We start from the raw sequence: 27,814 nt of genomic DNA, 5'->3' as shown, positions 1-27,814 counted from the left end.
GTTTGCCCGAATTTACTTTGGACTGTAGCTAGACAAAGCCGCCACAGTGAACTGACTGAATTCAAAGTCCGTCGTTCTACAAACTTTATGACACAGGAGTAGCCGTAATCGTTGACTGAATTCAGAGTCCGTCGTTCTATAGACTTTATGACACAGGAGTAGCCGTAATCGTTGACTGAATTCAGAGTCCGTCGTTCTACAGACTTTATGACACAGGAATAGCCGTAATCATTGACTGAACTCAGAGTCCGTCGTTCTAAAGACTTTATGACACAGGAATAGCCGTAATAATTGACTGAATTCAGAGTCCGTCGTTCTACAGACTTTATGACACAGGAATAGCCGTAATCATTGACTGAATTCAGAGTCCGTCGTTCTATAGACTTTATGACACAGGAATAGCCGTAATCATTGACTGAATTCAGAGTCCGTCGTTCTACAGACTTTATGACACAGGAATAGCCGTAATCATTGACTGAATTCAGAGTCCGTCGTTCTATAGACTTTATGACACAGGAATAGCCGTAATCGTTGACTGAATTCAGAGTCCGTCGTTCTACAGACTTTATGACACAGGAATAGCCGTAATCGTTGACTGAATTCAGAGCCCGTCGTTCTACAGACTTTTTGACACAGGAATAGCCGTAATCATTGACTGAATTCAGAGTCCGTCGTTCTATAGACTTTATGACACAGGAATAACCGTAATCGTTGACTGAATTCAGAGTCCGTCGTTCTACAGACTTTATGACACTGGAATAGCCGTAATCGTTGACTGAATTCAGAGTCCGTCGTTCTACAGACTTTATGACACAGGAATAGCCGTAATCATTGACTGAATTCAGAGTCCGTCGTTCTACAAACTTTATGACACAGGAATAGCCGTAATCGTTGACTGAATTCAGAGTCCGTCGTTCTATAGACTTTATGACAAAGGAATAGCCGTAATCGTTGACTGAATTCAGAGTCCGTCGTTCAACAGACTTTATGACACAGGAATGTTGCGTGTAACACCGGAATGGAGGCAATTTCAGCATGGTATTTCGGGTTTTCGTTATGTTTATTTCACGGGTGTTTCAGGAAAAATGTTGTTGCTGTTTATAGGTGTATTGCTAATCTGATGACGTGCTATCCAACACGAAGAGAAATTCAAATTGCCCATGAGTTATAACTCCACACCACTCGAATAACTCAGCAATTGCATGTTTTAGTTTGTATCGTTAGGAAGTAGAATTTCCAACCGAAGATAATATAAAAAGAAAACGAGGCGTCGTTGCAAGTCTACATCAACAAATGTTTAATACGTGTGCAGTAAATTTACATCATTCAGATAACTTGTGGTACACGATGCTCCACTCATTGTACATGTTTTACGAATCGATCATATGAATCGGAAAATACATTCTGGAAAGATGCTAAAAAATGAAACACCATGATATTTTGCAATGGCATACACCCTGTATCTGCAAATGAGATTGTGCAGTGGTAGAGGCATTAAAGCGTCGGATTCTAATAATCAGGAGATCGTGGTTCTTGCTTTGGTTGCAGTTTGGCTCGGATCAACACTATATCTGCGCGACCTCAATCGTCACGTGGTGGAATGGAAGCGCGGACAGACTCTTCAATATGACGATGACGGATGGTATAAGACGGTCTAAATGCCCAAATCTCGTCCCCAAGTCGACCATCTAAGGTATTATAGATAAAGTCTACAGACTGCTAGTCTGTGTGACGCGTTTACCACTGCTTGAGGACAAACTATTCCTAGCTCGGCGGTAAATTACTTTTGATCCAGTACATTTCTCGGTTACCTGGTGCCATATATTCTTCCTACACAAGAATACAAAGCAAATGAACAGTCCTTGCATACTGTTAAAAACGATGAATAAGTACCAAATAGGCTCACTATTCGACACAGTGCCTATAAACCCAAATAACCAGGTCAAACCCATTATTACGAATAATTTAAAATATATAAACAAATAATATTTATCTTTCTTTCCCTTCCGTGCAGCTTTTGCCTGCTTCTGCACTGTGCAGATGCCATAAAGCGTCAACATAAACAGAACCAGGTTTGCGACAAGAACTATTGCGACAGGAATGAGAAAAAACACAAGTTGGGCGCTAGGGTTCCCGAACCAACAAACGAATTTACCGTATAGTGGTCGTAGATTAGGGGCCAGATCTGCTTCGTTAAAGGTAATGGCTACTGCTACGATGAGCACAGGCGTAAACCAGGCGTAAACAGAGTACTTCACGAACCTTCTCGTTGCGTGTTCGTAATCTCGCGTGATTATACTTGTTGACGCGAAGGTTGACGCGAGATCAAATGCTAACACGTTCATCCACATGAATGAGACAAGAAAAAAATAGTGTACAAGAATCCCGGCTATTTTACACCACAGGAACTGATCGATTAAACCTGACCCAACAAGAAGGTTGACTTGTCCGAGTAGCAGCGAAACGTCCAGCGACATTATGGCCTTACTTACTGGTATGCGCCTTAGAGACTGAAATATCATCGATGCTACTAAGTGGATAACCAAACCGATCATGGAAAGTATCTGGCCGATCAAGGACACGATCCCTTTTGCCGTGTCGCCACTCGTAAAGGGAAACTTAGCCCGGATGATCTCCCGAATAATGTGCTCGCATATGAGGAGGCTTCGATTTTTTAAAACGTAATCCCCGCCTGAAATCAAAGCGGCATATTTGTTGATATAGACAGAGTCATTTGCGTTGATCGTGTACTCCCATTGATCAAATGTAACATAGGTACAGTTCCCAGTGCATAACTCATCCGACTGGCCCTCTAGAGTAAAACAGAATAAAAACCGACACTTTTCGGAAATCGGGTCGTAGACCTCGGTGTCTTTGCATGGATCAGTGAAGAGGCCACCTCCCGCGATATGATCTAAATCAAACAAAGTTACGATTGAACTGAAGCCTGTCATCATGGCAGGATCGGAATAAAATGTAGCCCCCAGCAGGTTATCAAAGGAGCAATGGAAATCGGAAATATTATTACATTTGGCACAGTCCTTATTGCTGTACTTCACTGCATTCTGGTGTCCCGTGTAAGCATAGACGTACGACGTGTATGCTCTACAGCGTTTTGTGACCTTATCACCATCCTCAGACCAGTCGTCAGGGCAGGAATTCACAACAGGGTCACATGATCGCAAAGAATTTGCTATGGGACTTTCAAACATAAACCCGTCTACATTTTCGAGTGAAGTTTCATTCAGTTTGAAATGATGAAGTAATGTTCGCCAAGCAGGGGGAATTTCCTTCAGTCGAAATGCATCCCCTTTCGATTCTTCATTTCCCAATACATCATATTCAAATTTGTGTGCGCTGATTTTCCAGTAAAGCACATCGGAATCGCCCCAGCACATACTGCAGAAGACATTCTTGTACATTATGCCATACTTTTTGCTAGTCACGGGTAAGAAAAGGAACAAATTGCTAACACCGCGATGCTCACATTTTGATTTCATTGTAGGATCTTTGTACCACGATGGACAAGTCGCGACTACGTACTTTTGGCTCGGCACCAAAATACGACCCGAGACGAAATCACCATAGGGACTTCCATCACCAGGCGTACACCTGAAAGCCTTCCTCAACTCCACATGATGTTCATCACTAACCTTGACTGCCGAGTTATAATCCTTGCAACAGTCATTGTATACCGAGCAGAATCGGTCACAGAAGCAGTTCGGATCTGATCCCCCATCGTCTCGGCATTCCGTAGAACATGTCACATTTCGGCAAGTGGAAAATCCAACCAGTACAGAAACGGAAGTCACGATAATTCCAAATATCCGTAACTTACCACACCCTTTGGAAAAGTGGCCAGCCATTTTTTAGCAAACGTTCATTCCGACCATCAGTTCGTGAGGTCAAAATCGATTTCCCATGAGTTGTGAGAAGTTATTTTTTAACCAATGCTCATTTTATGAAAAGAGTCCCCATGTCTTGATGTCAGGCGTCGAAATTTCGTGATTGCTGCAGGGATAAAGACTCTCGACTGTTCCATTGACGTCTGATTGAGCTTATTGCAACCTACAAACTTCTAACTAACATTATCATTCCTCCTAAGGTTTGGTGTGCTGCTGACCCAGTTCGTCACTTACTCACAGTTCAAGTAAATTATTTTTCATTGAGTTCAATCGCGTTTTACTCGGAAGAAATTCGCTTGGAATTCGACACTGTAACCTACCTTAGGTTGATGTGTTTTCCTTTTAAACAATCTTTCTTAAGACACCTTTTTTTAGTTCCGATCCCATCGCCTATATATGAATAACTACTCCTTAAGTATAGGCAGAAACATTCCGTTTATCTTTTTTTACTGAAAACTATTCAGTCGATGTTAATTCTTATCAGCACTTTACAGTTCTTTTTTAGAACTCACTGACAATGCCTAAAATCCATCTTGACAGTGACACACAATGCTGATGTTAACAAACCACGTGCACCTGATAGAGTGAGGAACTTGATTTGTTGGACTCGGAGTAAGAATGTATAACCTAATAGTTCCCATGTTCACTTACACCAACGGTAAATCGTGAAAGAGCAGCAAACTTACCACTAACAAGCAAAGAAACACGACCCGGTCTTTATTGATTAAGAGGGCAGGAATATAACGTAAATCCGAGTCGATGTGTCCAATCTCAACCTCAGACATTGCTAACGTATTGTAAAAGATACTCCAACCTTGCGCACTAAAAATCAGACGGCTTGAGCTGCGAATACGAACTCCGAAGTTAAATACATGACAATACGCAGCGTACAACCTACGTTTTTGGCCGGTCTAGCGGCATATTAGATCCTGGTAAGGGGAATAATCTGATGTCCACCTACCAATGGCGTGATGATAAGTCTATAACCAATGTCCCGGGGTAATCCTGGAGAGCCGTAAATTGTTACGCGATACGTTCCCAGTCGTTAATGAGAGCGATATCTGTTGACAAAGGAGCACAGCATCCGAGAATGACCGGACAAAACAAACCTTTGGGATATCACTCACATGGTAATCAGATCATTGTCAATATATAGCCAGTTCACTTGATCTATGATCTATGATCGCATGTTGTGTTTGTTTGTGTGTTGATGTTTCATTACCGTTGTTTCAATGAACTCATCCTCGGGAGACTCTTGTCTGGTTTATTGTAAATCATTCGCAGGGTCTGGTTCTACAAGAGCGGCTTTCCGCTGCTCCGACCTACGCGGCAAAACTACAGTCAACCAAAGCGGGATAGTACATGCTGGAGCCGAACGAAATTCTACCGCGGCGACGGCAGCGGGAAAGCTTTCCATAGGCTTTTGCAGAAGTTGAATGAACCCGTCCTTTCGGGCCCCTAGGCCGATTGACTTCTGACCGCAAGTGTACACGAATACATACAAAAAACAAGGTCAGATCACTGACCCCTTCCAATGGAGTTCACCGTATTTAATACCGATATGCCTCTAGCTTTGATGACTTACCTCGATTCGTATGTAACTACAAGGAACGTAGCGTTAGTGTTGGTCAAAATGTCATTGTGACAGACCTAGATTTGTAAATTCACCCCCCCCCCCCCCCCCACGTACATTTGGTAATTGATATTTACAATAATTACCCGAGATTGGCAACAGTTACATTAATAATAGCAACGACAAATTGCTCTTGATTTTCCCAGCTTGACCTATTTACTTTACTCGCCAATTTACATCCAGCAGTCTAATCACGTTGACAGGCTCGTTCGGCACGTTTGATTGAATATAGCCTATCAGTAACATGTAACCGCAGCTGATTTCATCCCCAGTGACGCCACATGAACACATGTATGTCGTGAATGAAGTAATTGATGGCGAACTGGCGTCCAAACTCCAGCAAAGAGATATCCATTTCTATTCTAACACACCTTAAAGGCCTTCGCCGTTCGATAAAAATTTGAAATTTAATTTGAAAATTTCCAATTGCATTTATGGGTACTAACTGTATAACGTTCAGCATTGCCGTTGTGTAGATAGATATACAAATAATGTAAATCCAAAGTTTCAACAAATTCGTATCCATAAAAACTGCATTATGGCATTTTGTATAACTGCATTTCAATTTTTCTGGACCACCAGTAATTACGAACGGCGTACCCCTTGGTACATTTTAGGCATAATCCGCCAAGAATCTGTTTTCGACGCGCTTTATACTCACTCAAGAGGTTGTGGTACTCTCATCCAGAGAATCCGCGGTTTAAACGAGGCTAAAACATCACCAATTATGAAAAAAATAACAACATTTTAACCAGTGGTTTTAGAATTTAGATTATGATAATCGTGACCTACTCCAGACTGAGTTCTGAGATTAATGGGTTTTTCGAAAAGAATATATAATTGAACTAAAAAGATAAGATGACAATTGCCTTTAAAGTTACTAAAGCTGTCTTATGCAATATTAAGAAGATGGAATGTGTCTTTATTTCATGCCATATTTTATGATGTTGGTGGTCATCATGATCAAAACCATGTGAACTTACGTATCAAACAAGCAAAGAAAGTCTTAGCCCATTATTAATTATATAGCCTCGATCCGCTACGCTGTACATCGAGCCTATGTGCTACCTCAAAAAAGCCAGGAATTCCAGCCCAAACGCATTTAAGCTTAAACAATGATGAAAAACAGGAAAAACCCTTGGTGTAACAATAGTTTGACGTCACAAGGCTAGCCAACCAATCAGGGAGCCATATTTACAAAGTCCTCGCAACTTTTCGACCACGCTAATCTTTTGTCCGCCAGTCAGTGAACAATAGGGTGTATGCAGGTGAACAATAGATTTGCGTGGTCGCAAAGATGCGAGGGCTTTGTAAATACGGCCCCATTGTTTCGTCAACCAATCATTTTCGCAATATGCACCTCGCACTTCGTCCCTTTTGGGGATGAAGTATTGGTCTAAGAAGGTCTTCTCTACGTAGCCCATCGTAGCCCCGGTCAACTCCGAATGTTTTTATCAAAGTTGAACTGCATTCATTACAGATACTATAAGCTTTCCAAAAGCTTTTCTCGCAAATTGAGCAGTAAAGTAGCCGCATTATGTTCCAACAATTTATTCTATCTTCTTATTGAGGATGGGGCATACACCTCTTCGCGTATAGTTTTTCATAATACGGTAGTGAATGCTCAATCTCCTCCCTGACAGCGTCAGGGTAATCATCCAAGTTCCTTTGTCGTGTTGCTGATTTATGCAATCCTGTAGAATTTAGGACACCCTCCACCCAAGGTTCCCAGCCGACAAAGCATGATTGGTCTGCTGGTTTCTCGTCTCCCCACTCCACCATCTTCTTGGTGAACGGAAGTCCAGTGTGTCTGCAGTACTGCTGGAGATACAGTTCTGTATAACAGGAAAAGACATGACATTGTTTGGAAAAGCTGTAAAGAGCTGAACACGCGTTAGGTGTCACGCATTAAATCCCTCATACGGCCAAAATTACTTGTATCGACTGTTATAACTTTTATTTTCAGGAGGGAAACTTTTTGAAAAGACAAAATAATTCAAAGAATTCGAAACAATGCGGGACGAAGAGTACCTCTACAAAATAAGTCGCGTACAAAAACAATATATTCGAGGTTCAGATCTTGATCTGAGAACGAGAACGAGGTGATTTTTTTCCCTGGTTGACCTCAAGTCAAGTTGACTGTGTTGTATACATGTAATTGCTTCTGGGCATTACCAGCTATAAGGACACACTGTTTCAGTGCATACTCACCAGGGGATTCAAGCAGATCACCCGCATCAAACACCAAGAGTTTATCTTCACCGATATTCTTCGCGAGAAGGCAGTACAATTCCCACAACTCCTCGAATCCAGCTTCGGACGGGACGAAAGAGTCAAAACCTAGCATTTAAGATACAGTAAGTTAAAGAACCTTTCAATCTGCGCTGGCTTTAAAGAACAGCGCGTCAATTAGATGGGTTAGGTCACGAGGCTAGCCAGAAGCTATCAGTTTACATGTAATGTACCTCAGACCAAGAGAACGTCGTAACCGCAAATGGCATGCATATGCACAGCGAATCTTCTACATGTATTTTCATTTGATTTTATCTGGAAAATGGCATTTCGTGAAACCTCTAACCTGGGTACTTTCCATTAGAAACATCATAATATGACATCACCGCGTCACGTGGATTTCGTATCAAAAAAGTGTGGACGAAGCCCTTTGGAATATACTGCTGCACGGTGTCGAGTTTGCCGGTGAGAAAAAATGGCATGTCTTTCGAGAAAATGCAGGTGTTTTCTGAAATCATGAGGTGACAGGGCAATCACGAATGGTCATGTTTATTTTATTTATTTATTTTTCGTACTAGGTACAATCAGAGGTGCATGGTGTTGAAATATATACAGTGCTGTAACAAGTTTGACAAAATATCGATACAAAATGAGGACATATAATTTAGTTGTACATGAGGCACTCCAGCGGTAGAATCCCATCAACCGAGGAAGTCACCTAAGATGTACATAAGTAGTCTAATATCTCATTGAATAAAGAGTTGGCTAATAGTACCTTCACTACATGTGGTGCAAGTAGGATACGTCACGCACACTTTCTTTCTGGTCAACTAAATTATGAATTTTATCATAGTCTTTTGCGGTGTTCCTCACTGAAATGTAACCAGATTTAAAAAAAGTGAGATTTGCGTGGCGTATTCTACTCGCACCACATTATCTGCGGTATTCCTTTCCATCGAATAGAATAATTTTTTGATTGCACCATAAAAAACATTTTTCAGCAACATAAGTTCACGATTTTATCGAGTTCAACCCTGGTCAAATCCCTTCAGCTTGTGTCGTGTAAAGGAACTGAATCTTATAATTCCCATCAGAGTGTAACTTATCTTTCGCACAAAGACTGAACTTAAAAGAAGAAAAAGAAGAAGAATGAGAAGTCACATTTACCCGGATATTCTTTCTCCAGCGTATTCTTGATGTCCAAAAAGGTAGCGTCCTCTGTTATTGGTTCGTCGGCATATCGCGTACTAACACGCTCAGACCCGAAGAAGTAAGCGTTGCCAAATGGTTCCAGGAATGCCTAAAGGTTGGCAAAGATAGCAGTAATAATAATACAATAAAGGGCAACATGTCATTTTACTGGTAAATCGGAGCTGATGCCTGTAACATACTGAAAGATTCTTCGCACCGATATAATTGCTCATATTCAAAAGTCCTACATTGAAAATGATTCTTCCATTTTTCGCCGCAATAAACTTATGTAGCCGTTGTTGGACGGTTGGTGCTACATATCCCCTGCGGTTGTGGATATGCATGCTTCGTCTTCTTCTTCTTCCGGCGTCAAACTGGTTGAACAATAACTTCAGTCCTGTGGCGGAGACCTGCTGGCAAGCCATAGGTCTGCCGCCACAACGAACAAAAGTTGTCTGGTATAAGCATTATCGGCTGCTGTTGCGTGTTGGCCGGTGCGCTCCGTCTTCAATCAGATTTTATTTTGGAGTCTAGTGGTCGCCATTTCCCGACTTCCCGGTTTGATTCTGGCATGTTCTCTCCTAGACTGCTTGACACCAGGGCTATTGAAGCCAGTTTCCCCACGGGATATGCATGCTTCAAATGTTTTTGCATTGGCAAAAACATTGTAAGAAAACTAGAGAATCTATTGGCTCATATGTCTCAGGAAAATTTGTTCCAGATTTTTCCCAAAGTTGCTGCCGGTAACAACCCCTAAAGAACCCGGTCGTTTATTCCCTACCTTAATTCCTGGAATGGTCATCATTGAGCGCAAGAATGCGCAAGAGGTGCTGCGGGGATGGCACCACAGAAGCACGCGAGGTTTCTCCATCTTTGCTTGAAGTCGTTTCAAATATCAGCCATGCTGGTGGAAAGAAAGGTTGCCTTAAGTTGGCTGCCATCTTGTATTTTTGGAGGACTCATTTTGGCGACATTTCTGCCAATGTTTTCTATCTCTAACAAATTGTGATATGCATGCTCCGTTATCCTAATGTTAGGCCATCAATATGCATGGAGTTCGAAAACAGTACGCTGTATATACCGACATTTCAGTATACTGTGTTTAACCTAAATCGGCATCAAAAGTTTTCGATGGGATTTAAGGGTTGACCATAGATACCACCGTTTTGGCTCGGCCTCAAAATCCTAAAGCAATTAGAACTTTTTCAAAACGTAGTGAATGCTTATTTCAAGGGCTGGAGGCTGTTCTTTGTTTTCCAGAAAACAGCCTCCCGGGTCAATTCATTTGGAAAGTGTTTTAATTGCTTTAGAATCATGAGGCCTAGCCAAAATGGCGGTACCTATGGTCAACCCTTAATGGCAAGGAATGCAAAATATGTCCTCTTATAGCCGGAATATGAAAGTTTGTCCTTACCGGTCTACAGATAAAAATCGTCGAAGTACCCGCACTCGGCACCGTGACTTCTCGTCGTGTTCAACTTGCATAAACCGGTTATGCTTTGCCCGCATCTGTTGAATTGTGTAATATTTTCAGTGGTATTACTCTGTATGAGCATTTCAACTTGTACATTGTCAGTGAATATGTAAATGTAAATGTATGAAGGTTGCTATAAATAAATTCAAAAATTATAAAATGAATAAAACAATTTTGACCCACATCTCCATCTATATTACAAAATTGAAATACTGTGTTTGATTCAAGGGTGCCTGTTCAAAAAGCCTATTTTAAGTCCCATAGACCTTTTTAGCGCCGTTTGCAAGGGACCAAACCAGACCGGCACTTACCCGGTAAAGCATGTGGAAGTTCTCAACTGTCATATCACCAAATAGTGTACCTTTATGGACTCGAAAGTTTCTTGTATAGGCCTACTGATTCATGTATTTCAAAGCTTTCATTCATTGTGAAGTCAAGTTAAACGTCACTCGATATGTTCGAGTCGTTACTTACCCAGACCGCCATGTCACGACCGACGACCGCGGTTGCCCCTGGCTATAATGTAGGTTAACTATGAATATTCCACCGTAATCGTCAGCGGATTAACTACTGCATGTATGTTATTTTTTGGCTAGTCAAGATTTGCAAATAAATACGTATAAGAGGCTACACACTAAGGATTTCGTACTTGATAATGTGAATACAAGAACTGATAAATTTCTTGCTTAACATCTTTCAAAGTCGGTTTTCAAGATGTCGATGGACTTCCTTAAAACGACCTACCGACCTGCTATTCCACGGGATACGAAAAGCAGGTAAGGGTTGAGCAGAATGCTTGGTACATGTACATTAATGTCATGTTCTTAAGGCCGTTTAAGTCAGATATAACCTTGGACGAGCCCCTGTCACAGTTATACTGGATAGACTGGGCCTACATTGTGTCACGAAGGTTCCCTGAGCTGCTAATGTATGGTACTGTCAGTCTGTATGGGTCTACCAAACCATTTAAGCAGACCATTTATCACATTTACTTCGGTTTCGAACTTCTTACTAACTGCGAAGTAGGCCTACGAAGTACATACGAAAGTACGTGGTGTCATCAACAAGTTCTGAGCTGATTCACTCACGCGACACAAGTGCACTTCCCTGTAACTGAGTTGTGGGAGTAAATATTCTGGATAAAATACATGGAGAGGCGAAGCTCAAAAAGAGGCCTGGATACGGTTTTTGAATGTTACATATTTCGTATATCGTCGTTCGATGCTCTTCATACGGCGTGCGAAGCCTGACTATTCTACAAATGCCCACAACAATAGAATGATGTACAGACGGACCTGAGTTTACCTTTACGCCAGCTCGGTGGTCGACCGAACACACGCCGCTCCTCGCCCTGAGCATTCAACCTTATACATCAATTTGCAAACTACTGATGAAATAATTGTCAGACCTTTTGCAGCTAAGCAACGCTGACGGTTGGTGCATACGTCGTGAGTCTGCAAAAGCATATTCCGTACAATTCTAAAGCTACACTGATGTATTCTTAAATGTCCTGTTAATTTCAGGACGTCGTACAGCCAAATGAACAGCTGGATGCAAATGCCACCTATGGAAAAGAAGCACATAGTTCAGGTAAACCACGTTAAAGGGGGAGTATAGGTAGGAGCAGGGGAGTTAAATTGACCATCTTTTAGTGACTTATATGCACAGGAAGGGCGCAAGGTCATTTTGATGCACCACTTTCCCTCGTACAAGCGTGATTAATTTTGACGTACTTGATCTTGCCTACCTACATGTAGCTGCTGCAGAGTTCCTTTAACGTAGAAATATGGGGCAGCGGTAGCGCAGTGGAAGAGAGTCGGCCTCATGATTAGGAGGTCGTGGGTTCGACTCCCGGCCGAGTCACTGCTTAGTTCCCCTACTGGTCGAGTTCAAGTGAGCACCTTCTGGGGTTGCTCCATGAAACCCCTGATTGATTTCTGTGGAGACCGGGGTAATAATATGATATCCCCAAGCGCTTTGAGCGGCCAGTTGATGGTTGGATACTGCGCTATATAAGACTCGTATTATATATTATTATTATTTCAACTGTGAGAAAAATGTCGTTAAACCGTCAAACATTGGTCGAGTATCCTCTCGTCGTAAAAATGTTCAAACAACCTCTCAGTTAAAAAAGTAGAGGATTGGCAGGAGAGACGGCAGTGCGTGGGCAGGTATTTTATCGCGGGAAACCTCGGGGAGGCTTGGGTTCGGAGTGCGACTTGGGGAACACGAGAGGAAGGGTCGGCAAGATAGTTAAATACTCATTGTCTTACTAACAGCATCTTGACCAGCAACGTTTTGAAATCGCTAAATCACTCACCCAAGGTTGTGGAGCTCAATAGTGGTGACGCAAACGCATGAGAGTCAGGATGTACTAATAGATATAGGGCAGTGTTCGCGTTTGTAAATCTCGCATATGTTTACGTGTACATGTTTGTAGGTGACGGATAATTTGCCCTACTTTTTTTTCAAGCATGCTTTATCCTATCACCTGCATAGATATTGTCAGCGCATAGTAGGGCAGATCAGCATTAAAGGCTTATCTGCCCTGTTTAAAATCAACCAAATTGGGCAAGAGTTATAAATGTTTTTGGTCACCCAAAAGGAAATGATCTAGTAATCAGCACTGAAAAACGGCCGAATTTGAAACAGTCATACCATTAGTTTTAAGGTTGATATATTTAAATAAATTGAAGGAAATAATCCAACTGCGAATGAATATATTTTTTGTACCAACGTCCGTGCTCAACTGTCGCGGAAAATGTGGCAGCGCATTCAGTGTGGAGGGTATAGCCTTAGAATTACTTTGATGAAGACCTCCTCTGTTCTTGATAATCTCTTATTGTTGAACACCCAGATACTCCTATTGCGTCTTGCTGTTGCTAACACTATTTCACTGCTTCTCACTAGTTTGGGGGTGCAAGCAACATCCCGCCACCCGTCCACCTGCAATACTACAAGTCTGGCGGCTACGACGATGCGCACAAGGCATTCAGACAATTGGAGAATCAGAACCTAGCCAATTCATATCCCCATTACGGTCCCCCGAGGCTGCGTAATGGTCACGTGGGTGGTAGCTGGCGTCATATGAAGGAGGTCTTACAAGCAGGCGGACGCCGCATAGTATTTGTTGATGGTACGTATTGGCAAATTCCTTTATGGAATTCGTAGGTACTGCACGTATTTAGATATTTTCTCGGCTGTCCGCAGGGCTGTCATATGCAGCGTGTTTTTAAATTTAATCTCTACTTTGGCCGTTCGTGGTCTCGAAACATCAATGTCCCGCTGGCTGAGACCAAGTTATAACTCGGACTCAGCCGCGTAAATCTCGCTGACTCGGCTTTCATTATGCAGGTCAGATCACCAATGATGATCGTCATCGATCAGAGCGAGTGCCTCACGGAGACATGATCCGACCTATCATAAGGAAGCACAACAATGACGAGCATACGGCCATGGCCGATCACCAGCCAGATACCCTCCCGAGAAGACAAAGGATAAGGCAACTCAATAGTATGTAACCATGCAGTGCTGAGACCAAACGACTGTCTGAGAATTAGTCTCCAATATAACGACGAAAGGAGGAAACCGCACGTCGGTTAAAGGGCATCTACCCCCCCCCCCCCCCTTGAATATTCCATAAAGATGCATGTTCAGACCTTAGGCTTAATTGAAACGATATAATCATATCAGTCAGCAATTCCTCTTCTTCTCCTTCTTCTGCTTCCTTCTCTCTTGCATGTGGGCGTTTGTTGCGCAGTATGTTTATCAAAATTTACTTAAGATATGTTTCTCGCATGGGTGTGCTATATTTCACCGGCCCCTGGGACGCAAAAACCAACAGACCCCCAACATCATTCGATAAGAACAGTTTGATGACAAGTATGATTACCATTACAAACATTAAATCACCTCATTCAAGACCCAAATAGCCAGTGATACAATTCAAATTTCATTTTACCTTTTCAGTGACAGCCTACAGAGCGACAGATACCGAGGGCCAGAGGGCCAGGGAAAAGGTGAACTGGTGTGTAATGCGATAGTAGCTGATGTGCGTGTACCAATCCCATAAACTTTTCTTGGCTTTGCATTACAAGACATCTTCCGAAACATGCCTTTGTCTGGATTCTAGAGATTTATCGTATACCATTTATTTTTGCGAGGAAATTGCCGGAGCTTTCTTCGAAAAGCTGTATGATGAATGGTAGAGTGATATTTTCGCAGCACTAGGTGTTTTCGCAAAATCGCCAAAGTCAATTTCTTTAGTGTTGTGAATGGATGGATCGCATATTGTCCAACATTTTGGCGGCTTTATCGAAGATCGCTTAAATAGTTGTGCTGAAATATCATATCGTGCACTGCTATACATATGGATATCATCCGAGACTTCAGAGGCGTATCTAGCTTTTTGGTCGGGGTGCCTGAGCAGAAAGCAAATTGATACGTTTTAAAAATTTCGACGAAAATACATTTTGGGCGACTTCTTGGGGAGCAATGGGCATCCACCCCCACGCTAACCCCGCTAGCTACGCCCCTGGATTGCTTCCCGATGTACAAGCAAGGAGAAGTAATACATGAGTGATATATCCTGAGGTCCGAGAAAAACGTCCGAAAAACTCATACCTGGGTCAATTAATAGTTTTTAGTCAATTTAAAAAATGTGATAATTTAAAAAGTATTAACCTAGTTTGAATAAAGAAACAAACAAAGAAATATGTCTGATGAAAATTTATCAAATCAGAAATTGCTACACGCACGATGAGTACGGATTAACGGAAACCAGTCACAATCAGCCAGAACACGTGTAGGAGGTCTTGGGCCTGTCGCCATTTCTCTCGATGGAGCATGTACACTTGTGATAGATTGTTCCTTGAATCCGGTAGCTGAAGTTTTCTCCAGGCAGCTTGCAGTTGCCGTACACATCAGCACACTCTGAAATGAAATGCACACATGATTGTAAATTTTGAGAAGTATTTTGACTTTGAATGAAACCCAATCGTCTATTAGTTGACTCCCACTACGCAGGGAAAATCTGGCGATGTATACATTATTTACGTCTCGTCAGATTAATGTCCAATAGATGTCTATTAAACATTTGTCTGGCACATGTCTATAGGACAAAAACTTTACTTCAATTTTGATTGGGTAGTCCTCCAGTCAAAATACGAACACCAGGAATAAACTGCAATTGTTTTTCCACATCCCAAAATCAAAGAATAAATCAAAAAACTTCTGCTGTGATTTGTTCTAGATTCGGTCATTTTTTCGTATATTGACTGGACTAAAGTGAAATCTTGCCTTCTTATATTATTTTCATCTTACAAAAGGTTTTTATAGCAACTTTTAAAATAACTTACTTATGTCCAGGATTTCCGTGTACGCCTCTATGGTCTCCCTATTCGCCAAGCATTTATATACCACACAGCCAGATATCCATTGCTCATTTTCTTTAAACACCTTGCCCGCCAGCTTGGGATCACTGCACGAGTACACGTACTTCGTGATCGTTTGATAGGTGGTTTTCCACATCGTGTAGGCTGCCAGAGAGAAATGTATGTGAATCTGATGAAAAGTATTGCATGTATAATTATAATATAAACAGAATTCAAGAAGTCGTGGTTATATGGCGTACGAGCTAACAGTAGAATAGTTCATCATTTTCTCGACTTTCTTTCAAGCATCTCGTTTATTCACCCTTGTCGGTTTATGCCTATTGTTCCGATGAAAGCTGTGTCGTGGGGGTTGATGTAACCGTTTGATAAGCGAGTAGAACAATGGAAATCGAGGTCTCGGTGCTGGCGTGCTTTGTTCAAAGACAACGTGTATATTGGGCTCGGCCTTAGTTCTTTTAACTGCGAAGTATAAAGGGGCAAAGATCTAATATCCATTTTACAATTATAGCGTCACAGGACATGCACTAAGGGAATATATACCAAGCTGCGAGAGTCACCCTGAAGACTTACTTGAGTGGATAACGTAGGAAATATATTCGATGTTGTCCCGAATCTGCATGACATGCCAGAACGAGATTATCGTACTTCCGCTGGTTGTGAGCACCTTCGCCATGGCCGATTTGGCCGATGATTGATATATGAAGGCAATGACATTGACGTTGAGCTTCTTCAGTTCCAGGATGAGTTGCTCGACTACGTGTGCTTCGCCGGCATTGCCGCTGAACTGGCCTACAAGGACAATGACCTTTTGGGCATCGGGGCGACTTGATTTAAACTTCTGGACCAGCTGCTCAAGGGCAACGACTATATCCACGGTTTGAGAAGAAGAAGTCTGAAATTTACGAAGAGTACGTGTATACCGCAGACAGCTGTAACAGGGTGTTAGACTTAACCATTGCAAACCACTGTATTTGTCAGTATGTAATAGACAGCAAGCTTTCAAACATGTTGTCCAGTGACTAGAGGGATTCAAATAGATTTCCGGTAACACTAGACAATTGTAACATCTAGATCTACATGTAAAGAACGACCATTCGTGTCTTACATATTTATAAGGAAGGCCCTCATAGATCTTAATGGACTATATTTGTGCGCTCATAAAGTTATAAGACGCACCATTTGTTGACCTATCAGAAGGGCCATTTGTGCCCTTATAGATCTCTAAGCAGGGCCATTTAAAGATCTATAAGAAGGGTCTATAAGAATGTCCACTTGTGCCCTTATAGATCTACACGAGGGATCACTTTTAGGCTTACCGTTATTCGATCTATTGCGGTAATGATGTCGCTATCAGATTGAGGACCGTTTTCCAATGGAATGACCTGTGTAGCTCTTCCGCCAATGGTGTAGACGCCGACATGGACGCCAGCGCTGCTGATGTGATATCTGCTTAAGACGTATCTAACTACCATACGATAGGTGTCCATGCTGCCGGTGTTCTCAATGATGAAGACAAGGTCGACCTTTTCGTCCTTACCGCCAACTGCAAAAGAAAACAGGACAAAATGTTCATCGAATTCGCCGGCCGTCAGCCGTATTGGTTCATTTGGTTTCCAACAGAGCCAAGCTGCTAAAACCTTGTTGTCGATGTACACAGAGATGTGGAGGGCTATGTACACAGTGTTGCATTTTCTGCTTGGCAATCATCATGGCATCCGCCTTGTGAATTCGGTGAATATACGTGAATACGACAGATGTTGACAGTCGAATACGGTGAAAAACTTTTAAAGATCCCTGGATAAGTGTCGGAGAACAAAAAGGTTTATTTTGCGCTGTTTCCCTCTGAGGTATTGTCGGTTACGGTCTCAATATCACTGTATACCTTTCAAATCTGTCATCATGCATGGATGGACACTTTTTCCAGGGGGACATTTAAAAATACTACATCGGACAATAATTCGATTGCTTTGTACAACATTTGTTTCGTATTGTTTCTAGGCGTACAGTATTTTAAACACATGCAGCTTCATTGCATTTCGGACAACAGGCAGTGCGATATTCGTCGTTCTCGTTTTCATTCTTGGATCAAAATCTAAACTTCAATATTGTGACCTACTGCGGTGACAACCCACATATGAAATAATGAAAATAACGTGAAGAGTGTCTTGGGTGGTAAAAACATCGTCAACATAGTAATAGCAATAATATCCGACTGGTGGTTATATACGTATATTTGGTAGTGGAACTAAAAAACGTACCCTTATCCGCCTCTGGAATTTCTTCTGGCTCTACAAATAATAGAAAAAATGGGTTTGCAATCTTCCTTTTTAATTCATGAATTTACGACAAGATTTCAGAAATTTTCCTAGAATTAGAGTAAGGACAATATACATGTACATGTACTAGCAGTATAGCCACTACGAAACGAAACGTAAGGTTTTCCAAGCACGCTTGAAATATATTTTGATAACGCCGTCTTGTGCCAGACAACTGACGATTAATGGCTATCGCTAGGTCTGAATATCTAAATATTTGAAATTCAATATCATATCAATACATATCAATGACATATTTGAATTTGAACATAAATCGGAGATCTAAATTGTGTGTGCATAAGGACTGTTCGTGCCCTCATACATCTAGTAGAAAGGCAATTTGTGCCCTGGTGGATCTTTAAGAAGGACATTTATAGTTTTGAAATATTACAATATTAAGATATAAAATCTTTCCTGTGAGAATACAACCTATGAAACATTAGCAAAACTAAGCTGATTACACTCCGTTTGAACTAAAATGAAATTTCCCTACCTTGTTTGGGGACTTCTGGAGCGCGAGTGCTTTTGTTGGGTACCTCCCCAGCTGCAATAGATTCATATTTTATGTGTTTAAAGAGTGATATCAGTAAGTGTGGCGATACAAAACTGCCAAATACATATACGTCCACATGATCACGGGGTTTCTTAAGGAAGGCAGAGTGCGGGTCGATGTAAGCTTTTTTCTAATCACGAAGGGTTAATGCAATCAAGTATCCAATGGTGGTCAATATTTCATATCCTCCCCCCCCCCCCCCGTCAAGCTGTCGACGCCTGTCGCCACTTTGCATTTTTTTCTCTAGGGCCAGGATTCCTCACTCGTTAATCAAGGGCTGGAAATCAATGAGAAGTCAGGAGTTCATCTACATGTACATATACAATGGAATACATTATATCAGAACAAATCTGAAATAAAATACGGTAACAGCGCTACAGTGACAGGGCTTGATGGATGTTTTATTGTTATTCAGCTTACATGTTACAGTGGCTGTGATTCGCTCATTCACCCGGAAAGTATGGCTACTTGTGATGACGTCGATGTTTGTAGATGTACTGTCGTCGTAGACCCTGAACTGAAAAGATAGGCATTCGAAAAATATAGAAATATGTTTCTGCTCATGCCAGACACTCGAAACTCTTGTGTCCACATGTCCGCATACACTGCACCAACGTAAACAGTGCAGTCTTCAGGATATTTGACTTAGACTGGTCAAGGCCTTTATTCTGACACTTGCATCGGAATATGTGGCGACTCAAACAATGACAGATAACACCAAATCACCCCCTACAAAATGGCGTTGGGCTCCGTCCGACTGTGTACGATAAGTTGGTCGGCTTCGATACGACGACATGTACGTGGCCTTGGGTCGACGGCATGTGTACTGAACAACAATACTGTACTGTACTGTACTGCACTGTACTGAAGGGAACAAGCGGAGGGAGTCATGTATGGAAAGGACATGGGAAGTCAGCGGCATACTATTTTACTACAGCCATGGTCGCCCGGGTGTATGAGGGGTGATATATAGTTAGAGCAGCTAATGTGAAAGGCCTCAGGTCAAATGCATGTGCTGTCTGAGCAGCGGCGGGACACATGTGTGGAGAAGCCTGGTGCAAACCCGGTTATTGGACGTTCGGCAAGGCGATATAAAGATTGCTGAGAAAGAGCTTAGTGGGATGCTGACTATACTAGTATTTGCGCACAGTACCACCTTGCCGTTTTGTTTTGGCGAACTCAGCTAATACCTACCAGCGTCATGGTAAGCTCTGTAGAGGCCCCATTGGTGATCTGAATCTTTTTGATTGTTCCTACATCGGGGCATTGCAATTCAAACCTGTTCACCCTGAAAGAGACATAGAAATCTGGTTGACATTGTGGCTTTCATCAAGCGAGCCTCCCCAAGGTATTATTGCTATTTTGTCTGACCAACTGTCTTATTTTTAAATTACAAAAGATAAATGTAACGATTGACAGCATTGTTTTTGCACTCTGAGACTCCTATATGTACTCAGTGAACAGAATATGCATGTATGTAATTTGGAGAAAAAAGTTGTTTTTGAAGCCAGTTTGGCGACGAATGGACAAAAATGTCGATCTCTAGAAAGTTCACAACAAAACGGTTAGTTATGATGATAAAACCAGGTTAAACGGTCAAAACATACACATCGTTTCCCCTGATTCTTCCGAGTCTCATATCTGAGCACACCCCTGATGAACCATAGATGACGATTTCCAGTGGTCCAGGGTAATCTTCCACGGTTGATAAATAGAAAGTGTCTGAAAAAAGGGCAAATTCTGACTATGTTGGTTCTTGATTCGTTGCCATGATCCAGTTATGACGAGATGATCAATCAGTCAAGGGAGGGGGTTCGCATTCAGAGTAGTAGGAGTTTTTGGATAAGAATTACCCTTTATGTTTAGGGGCATAAGGATTCTGGTGTATTGACGGTCATGGACTCTATGAACTACATGTACCATAATCTGTCAGAATACAATAGTGTCGACTTTTTCTTAGGGACATTTTTGACTGCTACACCAGCTCTATGCGTTCTTCCAATAGGAATGTACGGATGTTCTTTTACAAGTGAATGTGATCGCTGTAATTCAGTCCCAACGGTGAGTCGGGATCCCCAGACAAAACTTACATGTCTTCGTATTGGTTGGTCTGTCTGTGATGACGTCAAACATTGGAACCGTTGTCGTTGTTGTAGTTGTTGTTGTTGTTGTTGTTGTTGTTGTCGTTGTTGGTGTAGTCGTCGTTGTCGTTGTTGGAGCAGGTGTTGTTATTTCAGCTGAAGTTTAAGGTGAAAACTGCCAGCAATTACAGCCACATGTAATCGAGAGGCCAGGTGAAAATCTAGTGATATTTACCGATATAAAGGGCCGATTCCACTAAAATGATTTCCCACTTTGATCGCCGCTATGGCAAAGCTACACCTGACTCCAGCAATTATTTGGTAATTAGAAATTACCCACTGATATTGTAAGCAGGTAATTTGAAAACCCGCAGTAGCATTGAACTTTGATCTTTCAGGCACAGACTGTGGCTTCATTAAAAAAAATGTGTTCATCCCAACAGACGACATACTTGTAGCTGACGTGCTTGTTATCTAACGATGCCTTCATTAAAATTTCACACCGTTTCGGTAAAATCTTAGATCGATTTTAAAGTGGCCCTTTCAAGGATAGAACATGGACAAAAAGTAGACATACTGTATGCTACTACTTTTTCGAACCATCCTTTTGTATTAAACCAGTTAATGAAATAATGCACTTACCGAGTTTATTGAAGGTCACGACATAGTCCATAGTTAACGCATAATTATAGACGGATACCCTGGCGATCTTTCCTTCGAAGTAAAGATTTCCAGAATTAGGCAGGTTGCCCACGATGTTAGTAGTGCTTCTAGTTGGGTACAATGATTTCCCTCTCAAGACCTTCTCGGCCACAATATCACCATTCAGGTATATGACCGCTTTTCCGTTCGTTCTATCCCACGTGACCACAATCACCTGCCAGCCATCTTTGTTTGGGCCGGAAACATCGCCGCCTTCCAAGTCTTCAAATTCATCGTTGCCGTTGTCCATTAAATGGACCTTCAACTGGACCGTGTTTCTCTCCGTAATTGATAGAAGATATTGTCGGGTGTTTTTTGTTGTTCCCCAGTCGCCTATGATAACTTGGGCTTTGTTAAATTTGGTGACCTTGACGTAAATGCTGAAGGTGAAACTCGATTGCGCGATTTCCGGGCGAGGAACAGTGACGTAGCTGGTTGTTCCGCTCAGAATGAATACCTTTCCGAATATACGGGAAGTGATGTATTGCACGAGATGAGTACTGGAAGAAAACAGTTGCATAATCATATACATGTATGATGTATATTTTATTGTATGCTGTAAATCGGCTAATTTTCTCGGGGTTATATTTTTGCGGATTTTGCGAATATCTGAGATTCGCGATTATAAAAATCGCGAAAAATATTTTGTGATCAGAAAAACTGAAAGGACTCCACCAAACTAAAAATCGTAAAAATCACTTCCGCAATTTTCGCGAAACGGCGCGTAAACTCCGCAGTTAAATTCAATCATACAAAAAGTACAAACACTTACGTGATTTTGGAGTTGATCGTGCCATCAAATTTCCAAGTAGAGAGCACTAGAAATACACGGAAATTTTGTCATTACATGCAAATGCCTTGCTATTTTATACCTTGCAGCGTGGCTTTAGTACTAATAAAGAGGTTGAAGAACAGAGGTTGAAATTCTCATGCCGTCTTGGGAGACCAAACATGACAACATCAGTGTCGTGCAAATGCAAGGCAATTTCACGTCTTGCCTCTTCAAAGAATTGAACAGTCATAGTTTTAAAGATTAGATTGGAAACTTACCAGTGTCCTTCTTAGTTGCTTCTGCAGCTGAAAAATCAGAAAACGCGGTCATAATGTTGGTAAACGAGAAAACAGCCCAGTGACTCCTTTTTTATATAATCGGTCATAAGCTGTGTTATTTAATATGATTCACCACTTCTTTCAACTGGACAAGAACAACAATTTTTTAAAATACAATAAGGTACTTAGTAGCTCTAATAAAAACTAATGATGAAAATAAATGCAATTACGTGTACCCGAAACGGGATAACATTTGTACCGAGGCTGGTTTTTTTATATTCGACAATTTGATGACCCGATATTTACCTCTACAAGTCTTCTCTGCCAGGGTTCCAATGAAGTGGACCAACTGATCGAAGTTTTCAGCTCTAAAGACTTTGGACGAGTCCGAGGCAATATCATGCAGTTGCTCATCAGATATCGAGGTGCCAATACCAATAGAGAACACGTTGATACCCTCGGCCTTGACTAGATCCGCTTCTCTTTTCGTATCTGCTGCACTATTTGCATTCCCGTCGGTCATGACGATGAGAACCTTCGGTATTCCTGCGCGGTGGCCCCCATTCGCCGTAAAAACCTTCGTGCGAATGTCTTCCAGGCCGAGGTCGGTACGGGTTCTTCCCTGTGGGTATCTGATGGTCTTGATGGCTTTCAATAGGGAATTCTTTGTGGTGTATCTGTTAAAATCGAACTTGACCGAGGACCGGGAGGAGTAGACTACAGCAGCGAACAACACATCATCTGGTCCGACAGTATATTTCGTTACAGTCTCTTCGATGAAATCTAACATTTTAAAGAAGTTATCCTCCATTACGCTACCAGATCCATCGAGGAGGAAAGCGATATCGGCTCGGAATTTGCAAACTGAGGGAAAAAAATTATTGATTTATCAGCGGTTGCAATTTATATACTCATGTAAATGAGCAAATACGAAACCCTTTCGATACCTTTTCACACCCTACAAGACCTTGAATTCAGTGTTTAACATTAAAGTAAAAATTCAATGTGGATAGGCTGATGTCCGTGAGTTTGTAATCTTAGTAGCTTGTAGGAAAATAATTCAGCGCCCGGTTTCACAGAAAACACGAAATTTCGTAATCGTGAAACTATTTTTCATTACTGAATTATGATAACGGGAATACCGAAAACATGGGCGTGATACCTTGCATGTTTACGCGGTTCTTGTGAATAAAAACACTCACCAACTGGCGCTTCACCTCCTTTTACGTCAGATGACGGTTTAGTCTCGACTGAAAGTTATAGAAACACTTATCAAATACTTGACTGAATTATACAGGGAGGTGATCAAGAACATCACATCAGAGAATTGGCACCAGTAACTAACACTAGGAAAAGGGGGGATTTTGATAGTATGTTTAATGCATTTGTATAAACTACGCAATGAGCGCTTTAAAAATATGTCATTTTTTAACATGGACATTTTTGAGTAGCAATGGACATTTAGCTAAGAATAAACGATTCGTTCATAATGACGTCACATGTAACACCCGAAATTCGTTACTCAGTAGTGGATTACCTTGTTCGAAATTACCTCTTATCGCCAGAACTGAAATGTCTGCTGAATTGCAGAAGAAGCAAAATACAACTTGGATTTAAACTTACTCTTCTTATTAAATGTTTTCACATAGTCAATCGTCAGGGCGTAGTTGAAGATAGACAGTCGTGAGATTTCACCGGTGAAGCGAAGTCCACCGAGTTCCTTAATGCCACCGATCTCGTTTGTTGGACTGCTCCCGGAAACAATGGTAGCACGGCCAAGGGTTTTTTCTCCAACGACGTCCCCGTTGAGATAGATAACTGCCTTGCGTTGATTCCTGTTCCACGTGACCACAACAACCTGCCAACCAAACTTCTTGCTCCCAGCAACGTCGCCGCCCTCAACGAACTCCGTGGCAGGTTTACCAGACGTACGGAAGTTCAGGTAGACCCTGATCTTATTTTCCCTCGTTATTGCCACTAAGTATTGCCTCTCATCATCGCTGGCGCCCCAGTTCCCGACGATGGCCTGATCCTTCCTGAACGTGTCGACCTTAATGTAAACACTGATGGTGAAACTTGTTTGGACGATGTCGGCACGTGGTATAGTGACGTAGCTGTCGAAGCCATTCAAAATCAGTACTTTTCCAAAAACTTGCGAAAACTCGTATTTGGCGTTCTGTACTCTGAAAAGATTTATGGTGAAGCGATGTCAAGAATACTGATCGAAAAGAATATTTATCATCCGGACCTTGGTTTCATCCGATATACAGTAGAGTGCTTTCACGGTCAGCCATGTTGGAGGGCAGGACAAGGCTGTGGCGTGACTGACTTAGCTGAAACAAGAGCTGTCATGGTCATGTGGGCTTGCTTTCTTTTGTCTGTCCCTCCAACAAGGCGGATGATGATGTCACGTGAAACCAATCTACACTGCCCGAGAGTTCCATTTCTTGTAAGGTTAATATGCATGCAGGGAAAAATATTGCCCTGTGTTCACGACTACTCAAATATGCTAATGCAGAAGAACTCCAAACCAAAAGTAATAAATTTCAGACTCACGTGACTCCAATGTCTTCGCCAGTAAACTTAATAACGGATGTCACTGAAATGATAAAAGACAAAGGCCATTGAGAAAAAAGTATCAAATGAACAGATTTCCGTGCAATTCATCAGATAAAACTATTCAAAATAGTTCAAAATGTGTCCTTTAGGGGGCAATCTCAATATTTTGACTATCACTTAACAACTCAAGAGATTAAATAGGATTCATTTATTGATGTCAAAGATAACTCAATCAATGCCGCCATGTGTTAGTCCGATGCCAGCTGACAAATATTTGTTCAGAATTGTGCAGAAATTATGCCTAATAGTTGAACATAATTGCCTCTAACAGATCGATAATGACTAATTAGTAGTAATGATCGAATAATTGAGGTTTCAAAAACACATGGGATCTGCCAATGACAGGGGGTGTCATGCAATAATCAGGGGTATCAGTTACACAGTGTTTGGATTCCGTTCCATCGTCATCTGCTTGATCATCCTGTTATTATAAGTACATATGCGGGTTTCTTATCAAAGTTTAACGATTTGAAGCGATTTGTGCTACATCGACTAGAACCAACTCGCCGCAATTGGCAAAAACCGATATCTGGGGAAAGAAGCTTTTTCCTTGGCCTGTTCGCTTCAAAAGAGAATGAGCATGTCATTTCATCGACTCACGCATGAAAAGACATGACAGAAGACATGCCGGTGGGAATTACAAAATTCACTTCTGTGTCAATAGTTCAATGGGTAATGCAATGATCATTTGTCGGTTCACAAATGAAGCATGAAAAATGAATGATGAATAGTAGAAAGCGGATTCCTATGTAACATGAGCCTCGTTTTTCTCTGAATATACACGTTGTTCTACACTTGTTATACGTGTACTTACCAGTGTCCTTCTTTGTTGCTTCAGCAGCTGAAATAAACAGATTGTTAAACGTAAGGACTCCTTCAAAACGAAGTGCATGTCAATTTCAAGGGAAGGAGTCTGGTCTTTGTTTTTCCAGAGAACAGCCTCCCACACTTGATATTGACATTCACTTCATTTTGAAGAAGTTCTAATTGCTTTAGGATTTCTAGTTCTAGCCAAAATGGTGGTGGCTATGGTCATCCACTAATATTCTATCAAAAGACAAAAGCGAACGTTCTGTTTTGTTGGCATCAGAAGTCCAACCCAAGCTCGGTGTTGGGGGTTGGGGTAGGCCTCCTACACGAACACTACACCAACACCAACACCTAACACTTTCTCAACCCCAAGACTTGACCTGACCCAATGTGTGGTGTCAATCGTATAGATGACACAATGACACAATGTCACAAAACAAAACAAGAATCCTGCAATTAATGTATATCAATTAGATCTCAACTATAAGAATCGTATTTGGATTTTCAACCTTGAGTTCTTTTTATATCATGATTATGATATACTTTGATATACTTTTATGTACGAGTAATGGTAATGATTAGTTTTGGGGGAATGTTAGGTGCCTCAGGTAAGGGTAGTCAGTGTGGTAAAGGAAATGTATTACTGGACACAGCATCAGAGAATATATCGGCAGTCCTACCTTTGCATGTCTGCTCCGCTAAGCTGCCGATGAACTTCACCAAGTCGTCAAAGTTAGCTGCGCGGATCACCTTTTCCGAATCGGACGCAAGCTCCCGCAGCTGAACATCAGATATCGAGGTGCCAATACCGATAGAAAACACGTTGATACCCTCGGCCTTAACTAGATCCGCTTCTCTTTTCGTATCTGCTGCACTATTTGCATTCCCGTCGGTCATGACGATGAGAACCTTCGGTATTCCTGCGCGGTGGCCCCCATTCGCTGTAAAAATCTTCATGCGAATGTCTGCCAGGCCGAGGTCGGTACGGGTTCTTCCCTGTGGGTATATGATAGCCTTGATGGCTTTCAGCACCCCATTGGTGGTTTGGTATTCGTTGAAATCGAACTTGACTGTGGACCGACTGGAATAGAGTACCGTCGCGAACAACACGTCGTCTGGCCCGACTGAGTATTCCTGGACGACCTTTTCCACGAAATTCAACATCTTGTCGAAGTTGGCCTGCACCACACTGCCAGAGCCGTCCAAGAGAAAGGCAATATCTGCCTTAAACTTACATCCTGAATATAAAGTATATGTTATTTGTTATTATGATTTTCCTCACAAAGCCTTGTTAAACAACTTTTTGGTCTGACATATGTTTCCAACATTTCAATTCTTGACGTGAAAATTCATAAAAGTCATGTATATCGTGTGTTTTTTTAATTATCTCTGTACATGTATTTCATTTGACTTGTGACCAAGGTACATGTACATGTAGGTTTTTTATAGGCCCTCCCTTGCCCATCACATGTACATTACTATTTGGCGTCTAAATTCTACTTGCACTTCTGCAGTGCTAATATTTTTGTAATTCCTTATATGATTACAATTAACTAGTTGTTTGATTTGGCATTTGATATTTTCGTCCGCAATAATTGAGTAAAATTATATTTTTTTCAGCCAAAATGTTTGTGAGTCAAAAAATTAAAAAGAAAAAAGATGCACGCCAATTAGCTATGGTACATAAAAACGTACTCACCTTCGCTTAGAACGAATGGTAAAGCTGCAAGAAAGACCATGCTAACGGTGGCCAGGAACGTCCTCATGGTTGTAGATTCGAACAGACTCAGGACTGAGAATTATAGTCGTGTGGCCCAGCGTTGTTGGGTCACTTACAGTGAGTCCACATCTGTGAT

General features: G+C 41.6%; 3 protein-coding genes across 11 annotated transcripts; 1 reads left to right on the top strand and 2 right to left on the bottom strand.

Moving 5' to 3' along the window:
• Nucleotides 1-1,282: 1,282 nt before the first annotated feature.
• LOC135486721 (uncharacterized) lies at nt 1,283-12,864 on the bottom strand. Of its 8 annotated transcripts, none has more exons than XM_064769782.1 (7): nt 12,756-12,864; nt 10,376-10,470; nt 9,743-9,865; nt 8,938-9,070; nt 8,117-8,278; nt 7,750-7,878; nt 1,283-7,373 (listed from the first exon to the last, which is right to left on the bottom strand). In XM_064769782.1, the coding sequence occupies exon 7, from the start codon at nt 3,864-3,866 to the stop codon at nt 1,710-1,712; it is 2,157 nt and encodes a 718-aa protein (XP_064625852.1). In that variant the 5' UTR covers nt 3,867-7,373; nt 7,750-7,878; nt 8,117-8,278; nt 8,938-9,070; nt 9,743-9,865; nt 10,376-10,470; nt 12,756-12,864; the 3' UTR covers nt 1,283-1,709. The 8 variants fall into 8 exon arrangements, with proteins under 8 accessions (XP_064625852.1, XP_064625853.1, XP_064625854.1 ...); XM_064769783.1 differs by lacking the exon at nt 12,756-12,864 and adding an exon at nt 12,713-12,743; XM_064769784.1 differs by lacking the exon at nt 10,376-10,470 and having other exon boundaries at nt 12,709-12,864.
• Nucleotides 10,909-15,164, top strand: LOC135486723 (uncharacterized). 2 transcript variants are annotated; one of them, XM_064769790.1, is made up of 6 exons: nt 10,909-10,958; nt 11,138-11,211; nt 11,959-12,025; nt 13,346-13,571; nt 13,790-13,948; nt 14,405-15,164. In XM_064769790.1, the coding sequence occupies exons 1-6, from the start codon at nt 10,920-10,922 to the stop codon at nt 14,476-14,478; spliced, it is 639 nt and encodes a 212-aa protein (XP_064625860.1). In that variant the 5' UTR covers nt 10,909-10,919; the 3' UTR covers nt 14,479-15,164. The 2 variants fall into 2 exon arrangements, with proteins under 2 accessions (XP_064625860.1, XP_064625862.1); XM_064769792.1 differs by having other exon boundaries at nt 10,916-11,011.
• On the bottom strand, nt 15,149-27,814 carry LOC135486720 (collagen alpha-6(VI) chain-like). Its single transcript, XM_064769780.1, has 20 exons — nt 27,658-27,814; nt 26,639-27,196; nt 25,963-25,989; nt 25,086-25,128; nt 24,153-24,712; nt 23,732-23,779; nt 22,836-23,393; nt 22,530-22,556; nt 22,252-22,297; nt 21,420-21,979; nt 20,787-20,933; nt 20,304-20,418; nt 19,891-19,984; nt 19,117-19,213; nt 18,637-18,687; nt 18,087-18,116; nt 17,145-17,371; nt 16,399-16,720; nt 15,793-15,972; nt 15,149-15,367 (listed from the first exon to the last, which is right to left on the bottom strand). The coding sequence occupies exons 1-20, from the start codon at nt 27,722-27,724 to the stop codon at nt 15,225-15,227; spliced, it is 3,900 nt and encodes a 1,299-aa protein (XP_064625850.1). The 5' UTR covers nt 27,725-27,814; the 3' UTR covers nt 15,149-15,224.

This window comes from Lineus longissimus, chromosome 4, assembly GCF_910592395.1.
Source record: "Lineus longissimus chromosome 4, tnLinLong1.2, whole genome shotgun sequence".
In the NCBI taxonomy this organism is placed as follows: domain Eukaryota; kingdom Metazoa; phylum Nemertea; class Pilidiophora; order Heteronemertea; family Lineidae; genus Lineus; species Lineus longissimus.
Note: the sequence above shows the minus strand (reverse complement) of the source record. Positions and strands in the feature narration are given on the sequence as shown.